General features: G+C 23.8%; 1 protein-coding gene across 8 annotated transcripts in view; it reads left to right on the top strand.

The window, feature by feature from the left end:
* The window catches only part of LOC129617143 (uncharacterized), a 109,348-nt gene that overhangs the window by 28,102 nt on the left and 62,648 nt on the right, over positions 1-18,598 (top strand). For 4 of the 8 annotated variants that reach the window (XM_055532702.1, XM_055532663.1, XM_055532550.1 and 1 more), the window contains exons 2-5: positions 963-1,074; positions 4,303-4,534; positions 10,487-10,658; positions 15,730-15,771. In XM_055532702.1, coding sequence (XP_055388677.1) covers positions 963-1,074; positions 4,303-4,534; positions 10,487-10,658; positions 15,730-15,771 — 558 coding nt within the window. The remainder of the gene's footprint in view (positions 1-962; positions 1,075-4,302; positions 4,535-10,486; positions 10,659-15,729; positions 15,772-18,598) is intronic. The other 4 variants (XM_055532795.1, XM_055532749.1, XM_055532834.1 and 1 more) reach the window with 1 other exon arrangement.

Raw genomic sequence — 18,598 nt, 5'->3', positions numbered from 1 at the left:
ATTTTATTTTTGTAAAAAATGTTCTATCTCAAAGGATGTAGAAGTTTTGTAAACAGAGGCACGAACAGACGGACGGACAGAATGAAACTAATAAGCACTTTTTTAAAATTTGTTCTGGAAAACTGTAAGAAGATCGTTATCATTCGAAACATTTTGTTTTCCGTCAACATGTTTTCAAATTAATTGAAAATTCATTGAAACTTCCTTTTATTGCTAATAAACACGTACTGCAAGTAAAAATTTGCATTTTTATCGCATACTTTTCAATTGAAATCGTAATCAATACAAAAATTTATTATTATTGTTTTTATTTTTTTTATTATTCTACATGCACTTTTATAATTTTATAAATTATAAATGTTATCTCTTGTAAACCAAAGCCTTATTGAAGTCGCAAACTACGCACACATTTTTTTAACTTTAATTAGACATAATTTGTATTTTTATGAAAAAATCACATTCTACAACTGGTGTTTTGTAATGAAAAGTCTATGAAGCAAAGTACTCAAAATTTAAAATTTAAAAAATATTAACACTGTACACACAATCATATAAATATTTATTTTTTATACGTTCATACGAAGAAATCCTGTTTATTATACTTGCGTGTTTACGGAAATGGATCCGATTTGACGCTGCATATCGACCAAAACTTTCATTTTTGACCCTCTAACCGATGATATATGGTTTCTAACTTGTTGCTGAATCATGCTATATACACAGTGGTAAAAATTGTTTTTAACATTTTTTCATAATTAATAACAATTTGCCTCCGAATAAATTTCGATCTAAAAGTGTGTAAATTTAATTAAACTTTTCAGATTATAGTAATTTAAACTTGAAACTATATTGCATAAATTTACTATTTATCTTTTCTTTATTTAAATTATTTTTTAAAAATTGATTTAAAAAAAATTAAAGAAAATTTTCCTTAATTAAAATTTTTAATTTTCAATAAACACGTGGTTTGAAAGAATATCAATACTAGTTATATTATTGAATTGCATAACTTTAGGAATGTACCAGCCGTGTGTAGATGATAGATGTGAATCGAATAGATGTAAAATATTGCAGGTAAGTTAACATTTTTAAAACAAATATCTTAAAGAAAATTTTTTTTTAAAATTGAATTAAGTGTGTTCTATAATAATTAAAAAATCATTTAATATTTCGCAAATCAAAAAAAATAATTAATAATATTAACAATTTCACCCAGCATTTACATATATCTATAACATTGACACATATAAAATTAGAAAGTTGAAAGAGCTACTCAATAATGCATACGTTTTTCTGTTAGACTTCGATTCTTTTCTGTTCCCGAGAATGGACTACTTATTCTAGGCACAGAATAGAATTCTTCCATTTCGGTTAATGTAATACAAATATTTTTTCAAAATTCTTAGCATCAGTTTATCATTAGAACAATGTGCAGAGCAAGTTTGTTGAACATATATAAAATTTCTGATATGTTAATTTTTCTCTTTTCTGATAATTGAATAATTAATTATCATAGGTATACATAGAATTAAAATTTGTATCAAGATTAACGATCTTGTCCAATATCAAGTCTATATTTAATTTTATTAATCCCTCATCTATGAAGTACAAATTTGTGTGTCCTTGAAAAAATTAGGGTTTTAAAATAAATTACAATATAATTTTAATTAGGGAAATGCCATTTTATAGTCGAATTAAAATATATTACATATTAACATCATTATTGTGTATACGTATGTATATAATATGTATAAATATGTGAGAATATGTAAATGAATCCTTCAAAATTCCATGTTTTTATTGATTAAAAAATTTTATATTCTTGCATGTTAACATGTTGACATAACTTAATTCAACTTAAGGATACATTAGCTAAAATTATCATTTAAATGTTGTATACATATACCCTCATATATATATGCATAGTATATATGTATATACACCTAATAAACTTTATAATTATACAATGATTAAATTATATTGATATCATCTAAAGTCACTGATTTAATTAAAGAAAATTTTTCTTTATTAAACTCCAATTAAAATCTAAATTATAATGAATTTAAACTCACAAAACAGTAGGTTTCATGGTTTTTCATTGAAACATACCATATGTAAACAATATTTAGATATACATTTATACACATACGAATACACCTTATGTATATGTTAAAACATAATGTTTTACCTTATTATATAAACATACATATTTATTTATAAAATAAAATAGAGGCACCTGTTTAAATAAGAATGAATGAATAGATAAATGTACATACATACACAATGAATAATAAAACATCCAAATAATCCATATATCCTTGAGCTACAATGAACATTTTATATAAATATTTCTACATTGTAGACATTGGCATAAAAATAACAAGTATAAGCATGTACTTTGCTTACAAACCTCTATACATACTTTTATATATGTACATACGTTAAATACATTACCTTGTAAATAAACTTATTAAAATTAAATCTTAGACATGTTATATATGTTGCGTATAGAATTAGTCCTTGTCTTCACATCACTTACAACTTTCTAAAGGATATATTTAAGACATGTTGCTTTTGAAAGTAGAAAAAACTATAGGCAAAATTTAAAAATGTTACACAAACCTCATTGCAATTATATATCGCAACCAAATCAATACTAACAGAGTAAGAAGAATGGTAAAATTCACCAAGAATGGTGTGTTTACTAGAAGAAAAATTAACATAAGAGCGTTCTAACGAATATTTTGTATTATTCTAAAATCACTTTAAATCAGTGATGGTTTCAAACAGAGGGGTTAATAGAGACGGAAATGTTTTACAAGTCGACGCATATATTTTTTGCTTAGCATAAATTTTCAATGCAACCACAATTTTGTGGGAAACAAATTCAATAAATCAATTTCAAAGTTTTTAAACTTTTGACATGAATAATTCATATTTAATGTAATTGTGCTCAGTTTAAAACTATAGAAATTGCGCTGTTAGACTGAAAACTGATCCCTCACAGGATGGTTCTTCAATTCTCTTCGTTTTAATAATTTTTATAATTTCAGTCGTATGAAAATACAAAGAACCACGTATATAATTCTTTCATCTGCTGCAATATTTTATTACATTACTTCATAGACCTTATATTTAAAATATATTTTAAAAATTCTAAAATTTGTGTTGTAACAAATTCAGAATACATTTTAAAATTATTGCTTGATTTCCATTTTTAGCCGAAATTAGAAAAGATTTTTGAATCAATACACTTGTGGTACAGTACAGTTGTAAGTATTATAATCGACGATTACAGCATATTATAGCTTGTATTGAACTTTACAAGGTTATAAGTTTGCCATAATGCACAATTAAATTGACGTTTGTTTTCAGAAAGTCCATAAGTATTTAAAACTTTTTTCTGTTCCTGCAAATATTTCTATAAAATTTCAAATATTCAATGGAAAATATAAAAAAGTTTTTACAACATACTGAAAATAATTCTCACGAAAAATTACATTTTCAATATTTAAACAAAACAAAAAAACTGTTAAACTAGTTTTGCAACAAACTTAGTTCGGTTCGTGAGTAATGGATAATTGTCAAACAATTTCAAATCCGATTTAAAATCAATTCAATCTTGCGTCAATTTTATTTATTCAATAGTATTTGAATTCGTATTGTTGAATATCTTAATTTGATATTAGATTTACATTTTGGTAGATATCTATAAAGTTTCGTTGTTCAATTTTTTATTCGTGCCATAGGGTGGTGGAAACTCGATAGTACGAGTAATTATGAGTAAATAATGTTTAAAAGACAATCAATTTTGAAAAAAAATTTCAAAAATTTTGACTTTGCATTCAAAAGTTTTATAAACTTTTAAGACATTTACACTGTTACATGGCCTGAAGGAAAATTTCATAAGTTTAAGAAGTGTATTCAATCGGAGAAAAATATAAACCCGAAAAGAAGGGCAAGGAGCTAACGTCTCCTCTGAACTCATTTCATTACCTGGGATACGCAATCGATTGGTGGACACTCATTTTAATAAATTTTTCCTGTCAATGCACTTAAAAATAAAAAGTTAAGATTACTTAAATTGTTTGCCTGCAGCGTATGACAGTGTAATATCCTGATTATCACTGGACTTTTCTATATTAAAATATTTTTTGAATTATTTCTATAGAAAAATTTATAACCACTTATATAATAACAAATTAACATATAAAATGCATTAAAAAATACTTTATGTTTTTTTTTTTTGCTTATTTCACTTAGGAACAATAATATACATTAAAAATTTTATTTTCATTTTAGATGTTTGATGATATAATCTTTGCATTTTTCGCACTGGAGATGTCAATTAAAATGGTTGCTATGGGAATTTATGGGAAAAATACATATTTAGCTGATTCATGGAATCGTTTAGACTGTTTTATTGTTTTTGCTGGATTACTTGAATATGTTATGCATGTAGAAAATTTAAATTTAACTGCAATACGAACAATACGTGTATTACGACCATTGAGAGCAATTAACAGAATACCAAGTAAGTATGAATATCTTAAAATTAAATGTATATGCAGGGTTATAAAAAATAAATAAAAAATTTGTAATATTTTAGAGCTCAAAAGCTCCGAATTCAAATTTTTAAGAAAAATTTATTCAATCTTGATTTTTCATTACAATGATTTTGAAAAGTTTAATTATAAGTTAAAATTTAAATTTATGATTTTAGATTGTAAACTGAATGTTAAAGCAACCCACATTTGACTATCACTTATAGATAATTTCTTAAGAACTCTATAACTACAGGAAGCTTTACACAAATTTATTTACAAGAATTTAAATTAAATGTGTCCCGAGTAAAAATAAATGAATATTTTATTTTCTTTTAACACTTTAACTTCGCATGCACAAACAACCAAATTTAATAAAACCAAGAGTTCCAAAGAAATTAAATAAAATTAACTATAATATTTTTTAAAACCAGAAATATGAGCCCACAAAATTATCGCTTTACTTAACAGTTAATTTATCTAACGGTACAAATTCTTTTATTATTAATTTTAAATACCATAATTATTTTAATTATATTGACTATAGTATAACATTATAGTACACAATGATATAAAATTACTGTATAATTGATTCAATACCAAAAAGTTATAAAATATCTTAATATTCAAAGCACTATTCTTTAATGTTCCCTTTAACATTGATAAATCTATCAATAAATTATACTGTTATATCGTATGTACATGCTTACATAAAAAAAATCATAAGTAAAATACTTTTTTAATTATTTCAAATATTTTAAAAATTTCGAAAATTCTGCGAATTATTCAAACTTTTCAAATAAATATTATTGAATCATAAAGTTTCTTGTATAAAAGGATAATATTCAAGTTTATTAATCTTATAAAGTTTATGACAAAAATAAATTTTATTCGATGAAAATAATGCGCGTTTGAATCCTTTAGGAAATAAAAATAATATTATTTTAAAATATTTAAATTCATTAGGAATTGCAAACTTTAAACACCAACAATAATTGTAAAAATAATTTTAAAACTTGAGCAACAAATTTGTTATGGTATAGTATATTTCAAAATTGTGACGTAATTTTACACAATGAAAATTTATTTAAGAGTACTTGACAAGCTTCTGTAATTGGTATGTGAAAAAGGACTTAATTTCCCAAAAAAAAACAAGTGGCCCGTGGTCTTAGTGAACCAAATTGAAATGCCAATTATCAAGCAAATTAATTTATTATTAAGTTAAAACTTATCAAAAGTGTAACATGGACACTTGGTACATATTTAGCTCTTAAAGTCCACCCTGTCTCACAAGTTAATTAACAAAATGTATAAATAAGCAACTCACTTATAAATTTTTTATCAATCCTGTTTCAGGCGAAATATCTTGCTAAAAATTATTTCTTTGGTTTACGATAAAAACTCGTTATTAAATTTTGTACACCTTACATAGGTATCCTTTCCTATTGTATAACCTTTGCTATTATAAGTAACGTAGTCGCTAAAAATAAATTGAAAAACCTTTTTAATTTTTTCAATTTATTTTTAAATCTAAAATTTTAATTTTAAGAATCACATACCTAAAGAACTTAGATCTTCTTGTAAATACCACAGAAATACATTTTGATGTAATTTAAGCTACATTAAATCAATATTGTCAAGATCTTACTTATAGATGTTACGGATAATTGGAAGTCTGGAACAGATCTCTTAATAACAAATTGTTCAATGTATTCTACGGAAAAAACAAATGTGACTTAGTATATATTTTATAATAATAAAATTTCATTGACTAAATCTTGGTCTGTATCAAAATTTTGGAAGAACTGTTCTTTTCAGCTTTATACTACTCGTATCTGTCTGTCTGTGGGTCTATTCGTCTTTAAATTCATTCTTCTACTCATCTATCTGGCTGACCTTTAATCTGTCCGACTGTTTACCAAATTTCTACCAGTCCTTGTCTCATTTTCAGAACAGTTCTCTTCCCTAATACAACTGAAATGACTAAAATTTTAACAGTCTTTATTATAGATACAATATATTGATAAATGTTTTGTATTATTGGAACACAGATATCTTTTAAAATCTTAATCCATCTGCGTCATTTTGCAAAGCATGAGTTTGAACTACCACATTTTTATTCTACTGATTCTGAGCATTTTGACTTTAATTTTTCTAGTCTCGAAATCACTTCATGAATAATATTTAGATAGTAATACATCATTTATTTTTACAAAAAATTACGTTATGTCGTTATGAATATTTCACCATAACCTTCTAATCAAATTTAAAAGAGAAAGTTAAGTGCCATAGGGTTAAGAATTACATTAAAAATGTTAACTCTTCTCTCTATAAAATTACTAAGGAATTATCGAGAATATAATCATGTTTTTTCTTTAAAAAATTTTAGTAACATAAAAGTGACATAGAAGAGAATATCTTTGACATCATTTATTCGACAAACTTTAAAATCTAAACATTTCAAAACTTTTTCCTTATAAATTTTTGAATTAATATTCATCAAAATTATCTTTATATGTACAAGTATAGAAACCAATTTCTTATGAGACAAAATCCAGATTTAATTTTTTTTTTGTGTATTATTATATTTGTATTTTACATAAAATTTTAAAAATAATTTTCCTAGGTTTTAAGCATACACATTCATACATATATAAATCTTATAAATTTGAACAAATTTATTCATTTGAATATTATACAAAACAAGATTAAATTTATTATATTTGTTAATTATGCCATGATAATTTGGATAATTTAAGTATGGTATAACCATGGCATAACTTTGTGATTTGTTTGAATCCAAACTTTATTTAATGCACAACAAAAGTTTAATGAATGTATAATATCACTTTTTATAACTGTAGGCCTCTTTCCTACACACAAATTATACGCAAATTTAATAAAAATTAAAAGCGAGTATAGCATAATAAAATTATACTTAAATTATAAACTCCAATAGCAATATACACACATATTAGTGCATATATATATGTATTTTATATAACCAAAAATTCGTACCAAGATATTTTATATTTTCTTAGATAAAAGGAAACAACAAAACAACTTTGTTAATTAGTATCATAATGATAACATTCATATACGTATACACATAGCTAATTAAAGTATTTTATAAGCGTTTCCTGATATTCATCATTATATTCAAAATAGGCTTTTAAAATCTTCGTATAAAAGTTCAAGAATAATTTATACATACAAACATAAATGTAATTAGGTATAAACACAGAATACATACACACATGCAACCATTATAAATACATATATACAGGGTGATTCAGAAAGTTCTACACAAAGCACATACTTTTGCTTAGAGAATCGAAAATGGGTAAAACTTTTGTTCCGGACTGGCTGCCACATCTCAAAGGTGTCCTATATCTTCTGTACCATAAAATATTTTTTTAATGTTTAAGGACATAAATTAAATTTTCAGAAGCTGGAAAAAATTCTATAAAAAAAATTTCAAGGTTTCGAAAAATTTCTTTCGAAATTATCTAGTTAGAAAAAACTGAAAAAATAAAACCCGCGAAGAATTTGATTTTCCCTAAAGTTCGAATACTTGGTATTTCGAAGGTACATAAAATACAGAATCAAGAACAGTATCTATTCGAAGCCCTTTGCTGCGCCTTTCAGAAACTGTTTGCTTGAAGTTCCTATCTTTTTCTGAACGAAAATTATAATCAAAAACATTTGGATAAATAAAAATTTTGTGAAAATTCGTTAAAAACCCTGGAATTCGGAAACTCTTAAGATTTGATACTCAGCCCGGAACAAAAGTTTTACTCATTTTCGAACCCCTAACTAATAGTATATGTTGTTGTATATATATCAGACTCAGCCTGTATACATATACATATTTTACTTTTCGTAATTTCAAGCACACTTATAACAATTTAAGGAACCTAAACTGACAAACTGAAAAAAAAAGTTTTTGCCTTAAATTAACATTCTTATGTAAATTTTCTTTTAAGTGGTTAAAAAATGCAAAATATAAAAAAAAATGTACCATTTTATTTTATTGGGTGAGAAACTTTACTACACCTATATCTAACCTAAATCTTGTATTCGTATATTCTATAACATCAAAACCTATTATACTAGAAAGAAAACTCAATATACAATCCTTATGAAACATATACATACATACATACATGTGTGAATACTAAAATGCAAATAAGTAGAATACAATCGTTTATTTTAGACAAAAATTTTAGACAAAATTGAAAATGGAAGCACAAAAAAAAAGAGAATATTTCAAATTCAACAAGTTGCTCTTTTTTCGTTTGCCAAATCAACATGAATCAACAGACAACAAACTCAACATTATAATGCATATTACACCCAAACATATACATATCTATGTATGTATATTTGTGTTCATGAGTAAATTCTATTTTTTACTTAAACTCAAGAAGAAGCATTCCTAAATAAAATTCATATGTAAAACACGTTTTATTGAAAATAAAATAAAGTTTATTAAAAAAATTTAAAGAAAAAACTTTTCTTGAACTACATTTACTATTGTTACATGCATATAATGTAGGTGCATATGTATGTACGTATATAATTCTGTAAAATACAGTTTATACCAATCTACATACATACTGCAACTCTTTGAGTTTTTATAGGGCAAAAAAAAAAGATTGGCATTTTAATTTTCTTTATAAATGGCATTTTAATGAAAAATTCAAGTGATAAAGTGACTCGAGCCAAAATAGATAAATAAATTGTAATTTTTAAATTGAATTATTTTCTTCAAAAACTAAAATATTTTTTATACGGTTGAGAAGTTTATAAAAACAAAATTTTAGAAAATTTGCATATCAATGAGCAATATCTGGAAAACTTTTTAAAAAAAACTTTAAAAAAATTTTCCAGTATTCAAGTTTACCTTTATCACATGTTGCCCAGTTGCCAGTTTGTTTACAACTTTTCTTATATATGTCAGAGAGTTATTAAATTTTTTTGATGTTGCAGAATTATAGATTGGGACTCTTAATCCTGATGGTCAAGCTTACACTAATTAGCTCGGAGTTATCAGCAATATCAGCTCGGAGTTATCAATATTGCGAATAAGTAATTTTAACATTATAAAATTACGTCACAACAGTGCATATATCGCTCCTACAATATTGTCCTTCCAAAAAACTGAAAGTAAAAATACACGGTTTATGAGATATTTGTATCTGAAATCTCACAAGTATTTTTCTTAAAAAGCGGATATTGTTATGTTTTATTTCATAAACCCATTGGTTTATTATTGATCCCAATTAGATTATACGCTAACGCCAAGTTAAATAAATAACCGCAATATGTATAGCTATATAAACATAGGAATACCGCAAAATATAGTAAGATCGTAATATATACTTTACAACTGCATTAAAATTTTAGAATTCTGCATTAGAAGTTTTTTTAATTTTTTTACTTTTTTATATGGATCATAAAATTTCCTCATATCTTCTCTATCGTACTCTGTTCCGAAGTATATACCACTTGTTGTAACACATACCAAAACAGTGTGATAAACCTGCAGTTTTCGTATTCGGCTAAACTATCCTCATATTTCTCTTCTTGTATATATAAACGTACGCATTTGAAACACTTTCTTCATGACATATATGCTCTCCAAAATAGGCCTTAAAGTCGTTGTTCCTCATTTTTTTCCCGAATTTTAACTGGGATGGCATTCAATCTTCCCGCCTTGTTATTCCCGAGTTTCCTGACGTTTCTTTGATTTTACTTTTTGTTGGAGGTTTTTAATTGTTTGATCTTTTATGTGAAATTTAATAGAAGTAAAGATTAGGTTCTATAATTTTCGTAATCAAACCCCTTGTCTTACTTTTTAATTTTCATTTAAAAATTTAAGTTTAAAGCCCGATTAGATTTTAAATTTTTAATAATTTTTTTTTTCTTTTATTTCATAGGTATGCGAATATTAGTCATGTTATTACTTGATACATTGCCAATGTTGGGTAATGTTCTTTTGTTATGTTTCTTCGTATTTTTTATTTTTGGTATCGTTGGAGTTCAACTTTGGGAAGGCATATTAAGACAAAGATGTGTACTAGATCTTCCATCAAATGTTATAGCACCAAAGTAAGTAAACATATATTGATGAATAATATTAAAAATATAAATTTATTTTATTATTTTTTTTCTTTTTTGATGATGAAATAATAATTAAAATGTAACAATAATTTTCGCAATTTATAGGTACAAAACATAGTATTCTACTGTTTCGATTTCTTTTAATTTTTTTTATTTAAAGTAATTTAATTCAATTTTAAACAAACTATGGACTTTCTTATATGCAAAACTCTGAAAATTTCTGTGCCTTTACACAATATACTGCCGAGAAATCAAATTTTAAGTAAATTAGGTTTAAAATTTGGGATATTAGAAAATAAAATCATTATTTTTACAATTTTCGGCCTTCTTTGCTGTGGAAAACGCTACCTTTCTAGTTATTTTAACAAAAGATTAAGAGATTCATTTAGTTCACATAAAAACAGGTGAAAAAGAAAAATTTTGGAAACTTATGCGAATATGAAACGCAAATCGAAACAGAAGAATTAAAACTATGTCGAAAGCTCGTCAACTTTACTTTCTTTTAGTTACATTTTTTTAATTTCTCTATCACGATTTACGATATTTTTTACGATAATTTTAATTTTTCGTTATCATCAAAATGCTTTTTTTTCTATCGAAATTAAAATTTAAAAAATTTACCAATTTAAATATAAAATAAAATAAATAAAATTTTCTATTTGAATTAAACAAGGGAATTCAAGAAAAAAAATTTAAAAAAAAAAAAATAAAAAATTAATTAATTTTTAATTTATTAATAATTTTTTTTTTCATAATTTTTATTTAAAATTTAATTTATTTTTAGATAATTTTCAGGTCTACAATAAAAGGTTTTTGTTTTTTTTTTAGAACTTTTAAAATATTTTTTTGTTAATCTTCCGTTTTATGAAAGTTTTGTTCTTTATTGATATTTTTTTCATTTAGGAATTTTAAATAAAAATTTTCTTTTTATAATTTTAATTATTCGAAATCTGTTATATTATTTTCTTTCCTTTTAATTTACTATTTTCCACATATAAAGGATATTTACTTTAGCATTCACTTCACCACTTTTAGAACAATAGATTTTATTTTGAACAAGAGAAACAACGGTTCACCTTTAAAACAATTAAAATTTTTTGTACACACGAGTGAAAGGCTTGAAAATATTAATGTTCATTTCAAATTATTTAATGATTTTCATTTTCAATGTCCTACTTTTCTTTTTTAGAAAATTTTTCAACATTTAAATCTTTGTTTCATTGTTTCACTATGTTTTTCCTTTTTTTTTGTTTATAATATGGCAATGATTTTAAATATTTATTATATATACATATGTATGTATAGTAATTAAAATTAAAATAAACCAAAAAACTATAATATCAGACTTTTAATTTTAAAAGAAAGAGTAAAAAATTTTTTAATTGCATCCCACATAATTAAAATCAATTCAACTTTATTTTGTTGAATGCATTTCTTAAAATGAAATGGACTCACAAACAACACTGGGTACTTGTATATTTGCCCACCAGAAAGTGTAATTTGCGTTTTTATTAACTTCCTAACATTACAAATATCTGCAATCGAATATTTTTTCTCGGTTTAAGTTAACCGGCTGTTTTAAACCCTTATGAACTTTGAGACGGGATTGACCATCATAGTCCGCTTATCCTCGCTCTCAAATAATTTTGCAACGATATTTTCTATTTTTGCGGTTCCTACTCCTATCTCCCTGTTATATTTCACCTATATTGCATTCGAAAAGGATTTCGGTATTCTTCTTAAAGCAGGCTTAAAAATAAACTAAGGTCAATGAATGATGTTCGTGTTGAGATAGGTTAATGATTTGCGTAATTAGTAATGTCTATTTTTTTGTGTCTGCGATTACTTCTTCTATGTTTATTCCTAAATTTGTCTAATAGAATTATGCTCTGTAATCAGTACTGACTGATTGAATTTGCTGCAAAAAGTTAAATGTTTTATCTAGACACATTACTGCTTTCTTTGCGTGTCTCTTATGTATCCGCGAGAGATGATAATTTTCCTCGGATTCTACTGTTTTTTTTTTCGCGATACTTTGTTCGATTTGGTTTTGTTCTTATGCTATTTTCTACGCTTTGTAATTGCTGCGAATTGAATATATTTGCTGTATATTTGTTTGAATATTTTTAGGCACTGCCAATATATCAGGCATATTAATAAATTATTGTAGCATTCAGATGACGCACTTAACTTGAGGTGCTGTGCGATACCCCTTTTAGCTTTTGGTTTGGAAAATATTGTCATACAGATACAATATTACTAAAGAATTATGTCGAAGATAGTTAGATATTTAAGATATTTTTAAAACAATTAACAATCGAGGGATTCAACATTGAAACTTGGAAAAAATTAAAAAAATAATGTAAATATATAATAATATAAATATGTTTAATAAATATAATTCTGGACAATAATAAAAAACTTCAGTTTTTAAAATTATTCATTCGATTTATTAATTTACCATTAGATACAATAAAATATTAGTTTGGTTGCACTTCTACATATAAATCATGCCGTTTATTTGGAAGAAGCTCCAAAATAAATCTAAGTCAGATTAACTTTGAATATTTACAAATTCAAAATAAATTTAAAATCATTGCCATAAATTTTCACTTTAGATTGAGGACAGGTAACCAGACAAGAGAGCTAAGGAATCTGTTCTACTAAAATTTAAAAATTTAATTGAAATGTTTTATAAAACAAGATTTTTTTTAATTTTTCAAGTAATACTTCACGTTTATTAACATAACTCTATAAAAAACTACAATTAACTCTTCAATTTAACAAAAAACAATACAAAATACAACACTTAAGCAATTTAACAATTATTTTACATTTAATTTTATTTACATTTAATAAAATTATAAGTATGTATTGTCACAAAACAAATAGAAAAAATAGACTTGTTGCTGAAAATACACAACCAACAAACATTCGTCTTTGCTTCTAGCCACTTTTATACTGCACCCTTTTGACATATTATGTATTATATTCCTCAAGTACATACATATTTCTCTCAAATTCAATTTCTCATTACTTACTAGTAATGAGAATTTTGAATATGCAGTTATTTTATTCGATTCGTACAAGGTTAGTTGTTTGTGTTCAGTATCGTTTTCGTAATATGGTTTGCACGAATGCTCCATATACATTCGCATTTATTATAATATCAGTTATAAAATTTAAAATTAGAGTTTTGTTTACGTAATTATTCAATTTGTATATATAAATATACGCCAATCAAGATAAAGTTGTCACATATAATACATATTTAGATCAGTATATTTACATACGATATACGCACATTAAATCCACAAGATTTTTAAATCTTATTTTCTTTCAATTCATCTTTTATTTTGAGTAAGCTTGAAAGAAAATAATATACAACAGCTTTAGCACGGAACGAAACTGCAACAATTGTCCAATGGGACAGATCTGAATATCTTTATTTTTGTATTCTTACCTATCAAAGACATTAGAAATTTTACAATGTTTTTACTTAAAATCAAAAAATGTTTACAATAACAAATAAATTGCAATTCTATTTAAATTTTTACATAACATTTATTCTTTTTCAAACAAAAATTTTAACCTGTTTCTGATTAGTGAAGTTGAACTCATTCGAAAAAATTATAGCTTGTGACGTAAAAGTTTCAGTGCTACAACCGTGAAAACACGTTACGACGAATGTAGCACTGAAATATCAGAAACTCACACCTCCTTATTTTATTCACATAAAATATTAGTTCAGAGTCTATTATTTCAAAGAGGTATCGTTATGAAACCAAACTTGAAACGTACATTGTACAAAAGAGTAAATACCAATATTTCAAGAAATTGCGAATTTTTGATCCTAAAAATATCGAATTTCTGTTGGACAATTGATCTAAGCAATAGTCTAATATAGATTTGTACTCATTATCGAATCGGCCGATATAATACATTTTGATTACTTTGTCATAGGGCTATTCATATTATATTTAGAAATTATTTTATCTCAGCAAATCTATTATTTTTATTAATATACGTTAGATATTGCTACACTCTTCTCTTATTTTTCTCTTTTTTAAATTATATAAAATCATTTACAGACATCTATACATATATACAAAGCATATGTACATATTTCATTTTCCTTTTTAAATCTTTTCATTGTTTTCATTTTTATTTTTTATATTTTTAATATTTTTCAGAATTTTTCATTTTCATTAGCCTTTCGCTTCATTAACATTTTATAAAAATTTTTGTTTCTTCTATTATTTCGAATCCAATTGTTATTTAAACCTACATTCATGTATACATATATATATAAAAAAAATCATGATATGTATGTATATATCATTAAAAAAATTATGTTATATAATATTTTTAATTTTGTTCTTCAATTTTAAAACAAAATTTCTCACATTCTTAGAATGAAAAAAAAATATTTTGTTTTCAAAGAGTAAAGTAGTAAAAATTTAAAATCCCGCTTTCAAAGCAATAAGACGATCTGGGGCCTAAATATCACAAAATGTAGGAAGAAGAAACCAATCACCTTTTCTTGTTTTATCCAAAAGAAAAAAAATCCTTAATTATTTATTTTCTTGAGTGTATAATAATTTAACTTGTAAAATCTTCCAGCGTATAGGGTCTTTATACTATTTTTTAATTATTTTTTGTATATTTTATAAATTTATTAAATCTCAATACTTGTTTACACACACAATTTTTTTTATGATTAAATTACAATTTTGTTGTTTAAATTTTAATTTTTTTTTATTTAATTTAAATTAATTTTATTTATTTATACATAAACATAAAACATAAAAAAACACAAATCAAAAATAAAACTAATATTAAATAAACATAAAAAAATCTAAAACCTAAAAAAAAAAGAAACATAAATAATTTAATTTGACATTAAATAAACATTTTTTTACACTGAAAAAAATAAAAAGTAAAAAACAAAAACAACAAGAAAAAAAAAACTAAAATACATTAAAATTTCAACAGAAAAATTAATCAAAAACCTTATACATTTAAAACAAAAAAAAAATTCGGGTTTTCTTGTTTTCAGGCCACTTCCAGATGAATACAGAGTTCGAGTCCGTGTAAATTCGTAAGATTCACACAGATTTTTTTTTTTTTAATTTTTTTTTTTCAAATTTGGTTTGAATTTTAATTTTATAATTTTATATGGTATATACTTAGTTGGATTTTTTTTTAATGAAATTATCCAAAAAAATACATGTAAAATTTATTTAAAACAAAAAATTATTTTTTATTATATTTTTATAAAGCAACATAATTATAACATTGAATAGTGTTTAACTATTTTTTTTTTTTGATTTTGATTTTGTACTAAAATATAAAAATTCATAATACTAATTAAAAAATTTATACTGCTATTATACTAAGTTTATAACAAAATTCATATATATATATAAATATATACCTAGCCATAATTTTATTTTTGATTTTGAATTGAAATTTTATTATATATACATGAAATTATTTTTTTTTTTAACAATATTAGCTCAGTGTTTTACAAAATTAGATGATAAATTTATTTATTTATTTATTTATATACAAAAATCGCATTTTACTTATAAATATTAAATTAAAAACAAAAATGTTTTTTTTTTCTGTTTTTTTTTTTTTTGATTTTTGTAAAGCTCCACCTTTCTATATAATAATATATGTGATTTATTTCAATTTTATATAAGGAATTTAAATCTTTTCTATCTCTTTATATCATAAATAAGGAAATCTGAACTTCTCTTGTATAACTTGTATAAAATAATTGAAATTTTTAAAGAAAGCAAAAACCTATAACCCTACCAGTCTATCAATTATTCATTTCAGATCTATTAACAGTAAAAAAATAAATATATATATATTAAATTTGATGTTCAGTTAAGTTGAAAATTGAAATTTTTAAGCACATAATTATTAAATATCTATATATATATATATATATATATATATATATATATAGTTAAATATAATTATAACATTCTATATGTAAATATATATGTTAGAAAAATTATTAATTAATTATATTATACGTGTACATAATTATATTTAAATTATAATATTATTGTATACAATAAATATTATATTTCCCTATACTTAATTTCATGTTCCTCCCTTTATTTTTATAATCATAAATTTATAAAACTTGTAATATTATTGTTCATATACGCAGTATTATGTAAAATTTAAACAACAAAATATCAACAATCACTATTAGATCAAAAAATATGTAGTTTATGAGTATTATTCTTAGAGAATACGTTGAAATGTATTGAAGGTATAAGAGAAAAACAGTTTTTGTACTACAACTAACAAAGTCAATAAGTGATTTCTTAATTGGGAGCATATTATATTTCGTAATAAAATTTTTAGTTAATTATTTAATTAGTTAATAACGGCAACTCCTACCAGTAATATTTAAATATGATATATCATATGTATAACATATAACTGTTCTATAAAATGGTTGTAATCTTCTAACTTGTACATTTATTATGATATGGAAAAAACAAAATACTTGTTAAAATTTTACTAAATAACGATAATCAAATGAGTACTGTGGAAAAATTTTGCAAGCCATAATTCATAGTGAAATTTTTTAAATAATTTATTTCTTTTCATTATTAATATTTTGTATTCGTTTTTGAAACTCTTTTGGCACAAGCCTTATTTAAATTCTGAAATTTTTCTGCGTTGTTCCAATTCTTAATTGAATATTAGCATTTTCTTTTACTTTCATTTTTGGAAGGAAAATATTTTTTATAGTATTTTAGCTAAACTTCACATAATTTTTGTTTTATAACTTAAAGACTTTTGTTCACTTTCAAACATGTCTTTTAATACTTAATTGAAAAAATTAAACTTAAGATTCAAATAACATTAAAACTTCTTCAGATTACTGACGTTTTCGAAAAGTATGCTTGATAACAGTTGACTAAGATACGTAAATCTTCTTTAAAATAAAAAGTAAAGATTATTTTTATATTTCAAAATAACTTCAGCATTTAAATGAATTTATTCGACAATTACTCGTGTAGAATAATAAATCAAACAAAATACAAATTTGCTATAAAAACAAAGAAATCACTTTCGTTTAAATGATTGATTAAATTTTGTTGTTTAAATTTCGCATGACGCTGCACTTATATAATATCTACAATAGACTCTCACTCTATATACTATATTTATAATTCAGTCTCTCTGAATACCTGACCACCCTTTATCATTTAAAAACTATGGACTTTTAATTGTTTATTTTCACTCAAAGTTGAAAATTTATTTTAATTTTTTTTTTATTTAAGTTTATTCGTATATTTTTTGTAAAGTCTCAAGATTATAAAAATTTGAACGACTTACTTTAAAATATTCTAGAAGGTTAAGAATATAATATAGATTCACTAAATAGTTTTATCCAAATTCCCCTAATAATGCTATAAATAAATATAAAAAATAATCTAATTTTTTTTCTTCTTTTTCCTGCAATAGTCCAAATTTCTACTTGAATCTTAAGTTCATAACATTTTTTAATAAATATAAATGAAAGAGTGAGACCTCTTATTACATCATAATCTTTTCATGCCTAGTCTTTATATCACATGATAGACTATGAAGAATCAAAATATTCTCGTTCCTTTTCACGCGATGAAATATTTAAGAGGTCAAAAAGAATCTTCAAAGAAAAAATTTTATGCAATTATATCTTTAATGTCAAATTTAAACGAAACTTGCCTTTCAAATGTGCTGTACAGCACTATATTTGTAATTTGTACACATAACAAATATGTACATGAAAGATATGTACAAGATGAAAACTTGTCTTGAAATTCAACAACTCCTTGTATTATAAAAAAACCAATTTATGTAGGTCATTATTAAAAATTTTCTCATTTATGCAAAACTTTGACACCTCA

This window comes from Condylostylus longicornis, unplaced genomic scaffold (genome assembly GCF_029603195.1).
Source record: "Condylostylus longicornis isolate FDR11 unplaced genomic scaffold, ASM2960319v2 ptg000001l, whole genome shotgun sequence".
NCBI lineage: Eukaryota > Metazoa > Arthropoda > Insecta > Diptera > Dolichopodidae > Condylostylus > Condylostylus longicornis.
This window is presented reverse-complemented; position numbering and strand designations above follow the sequence as displayed.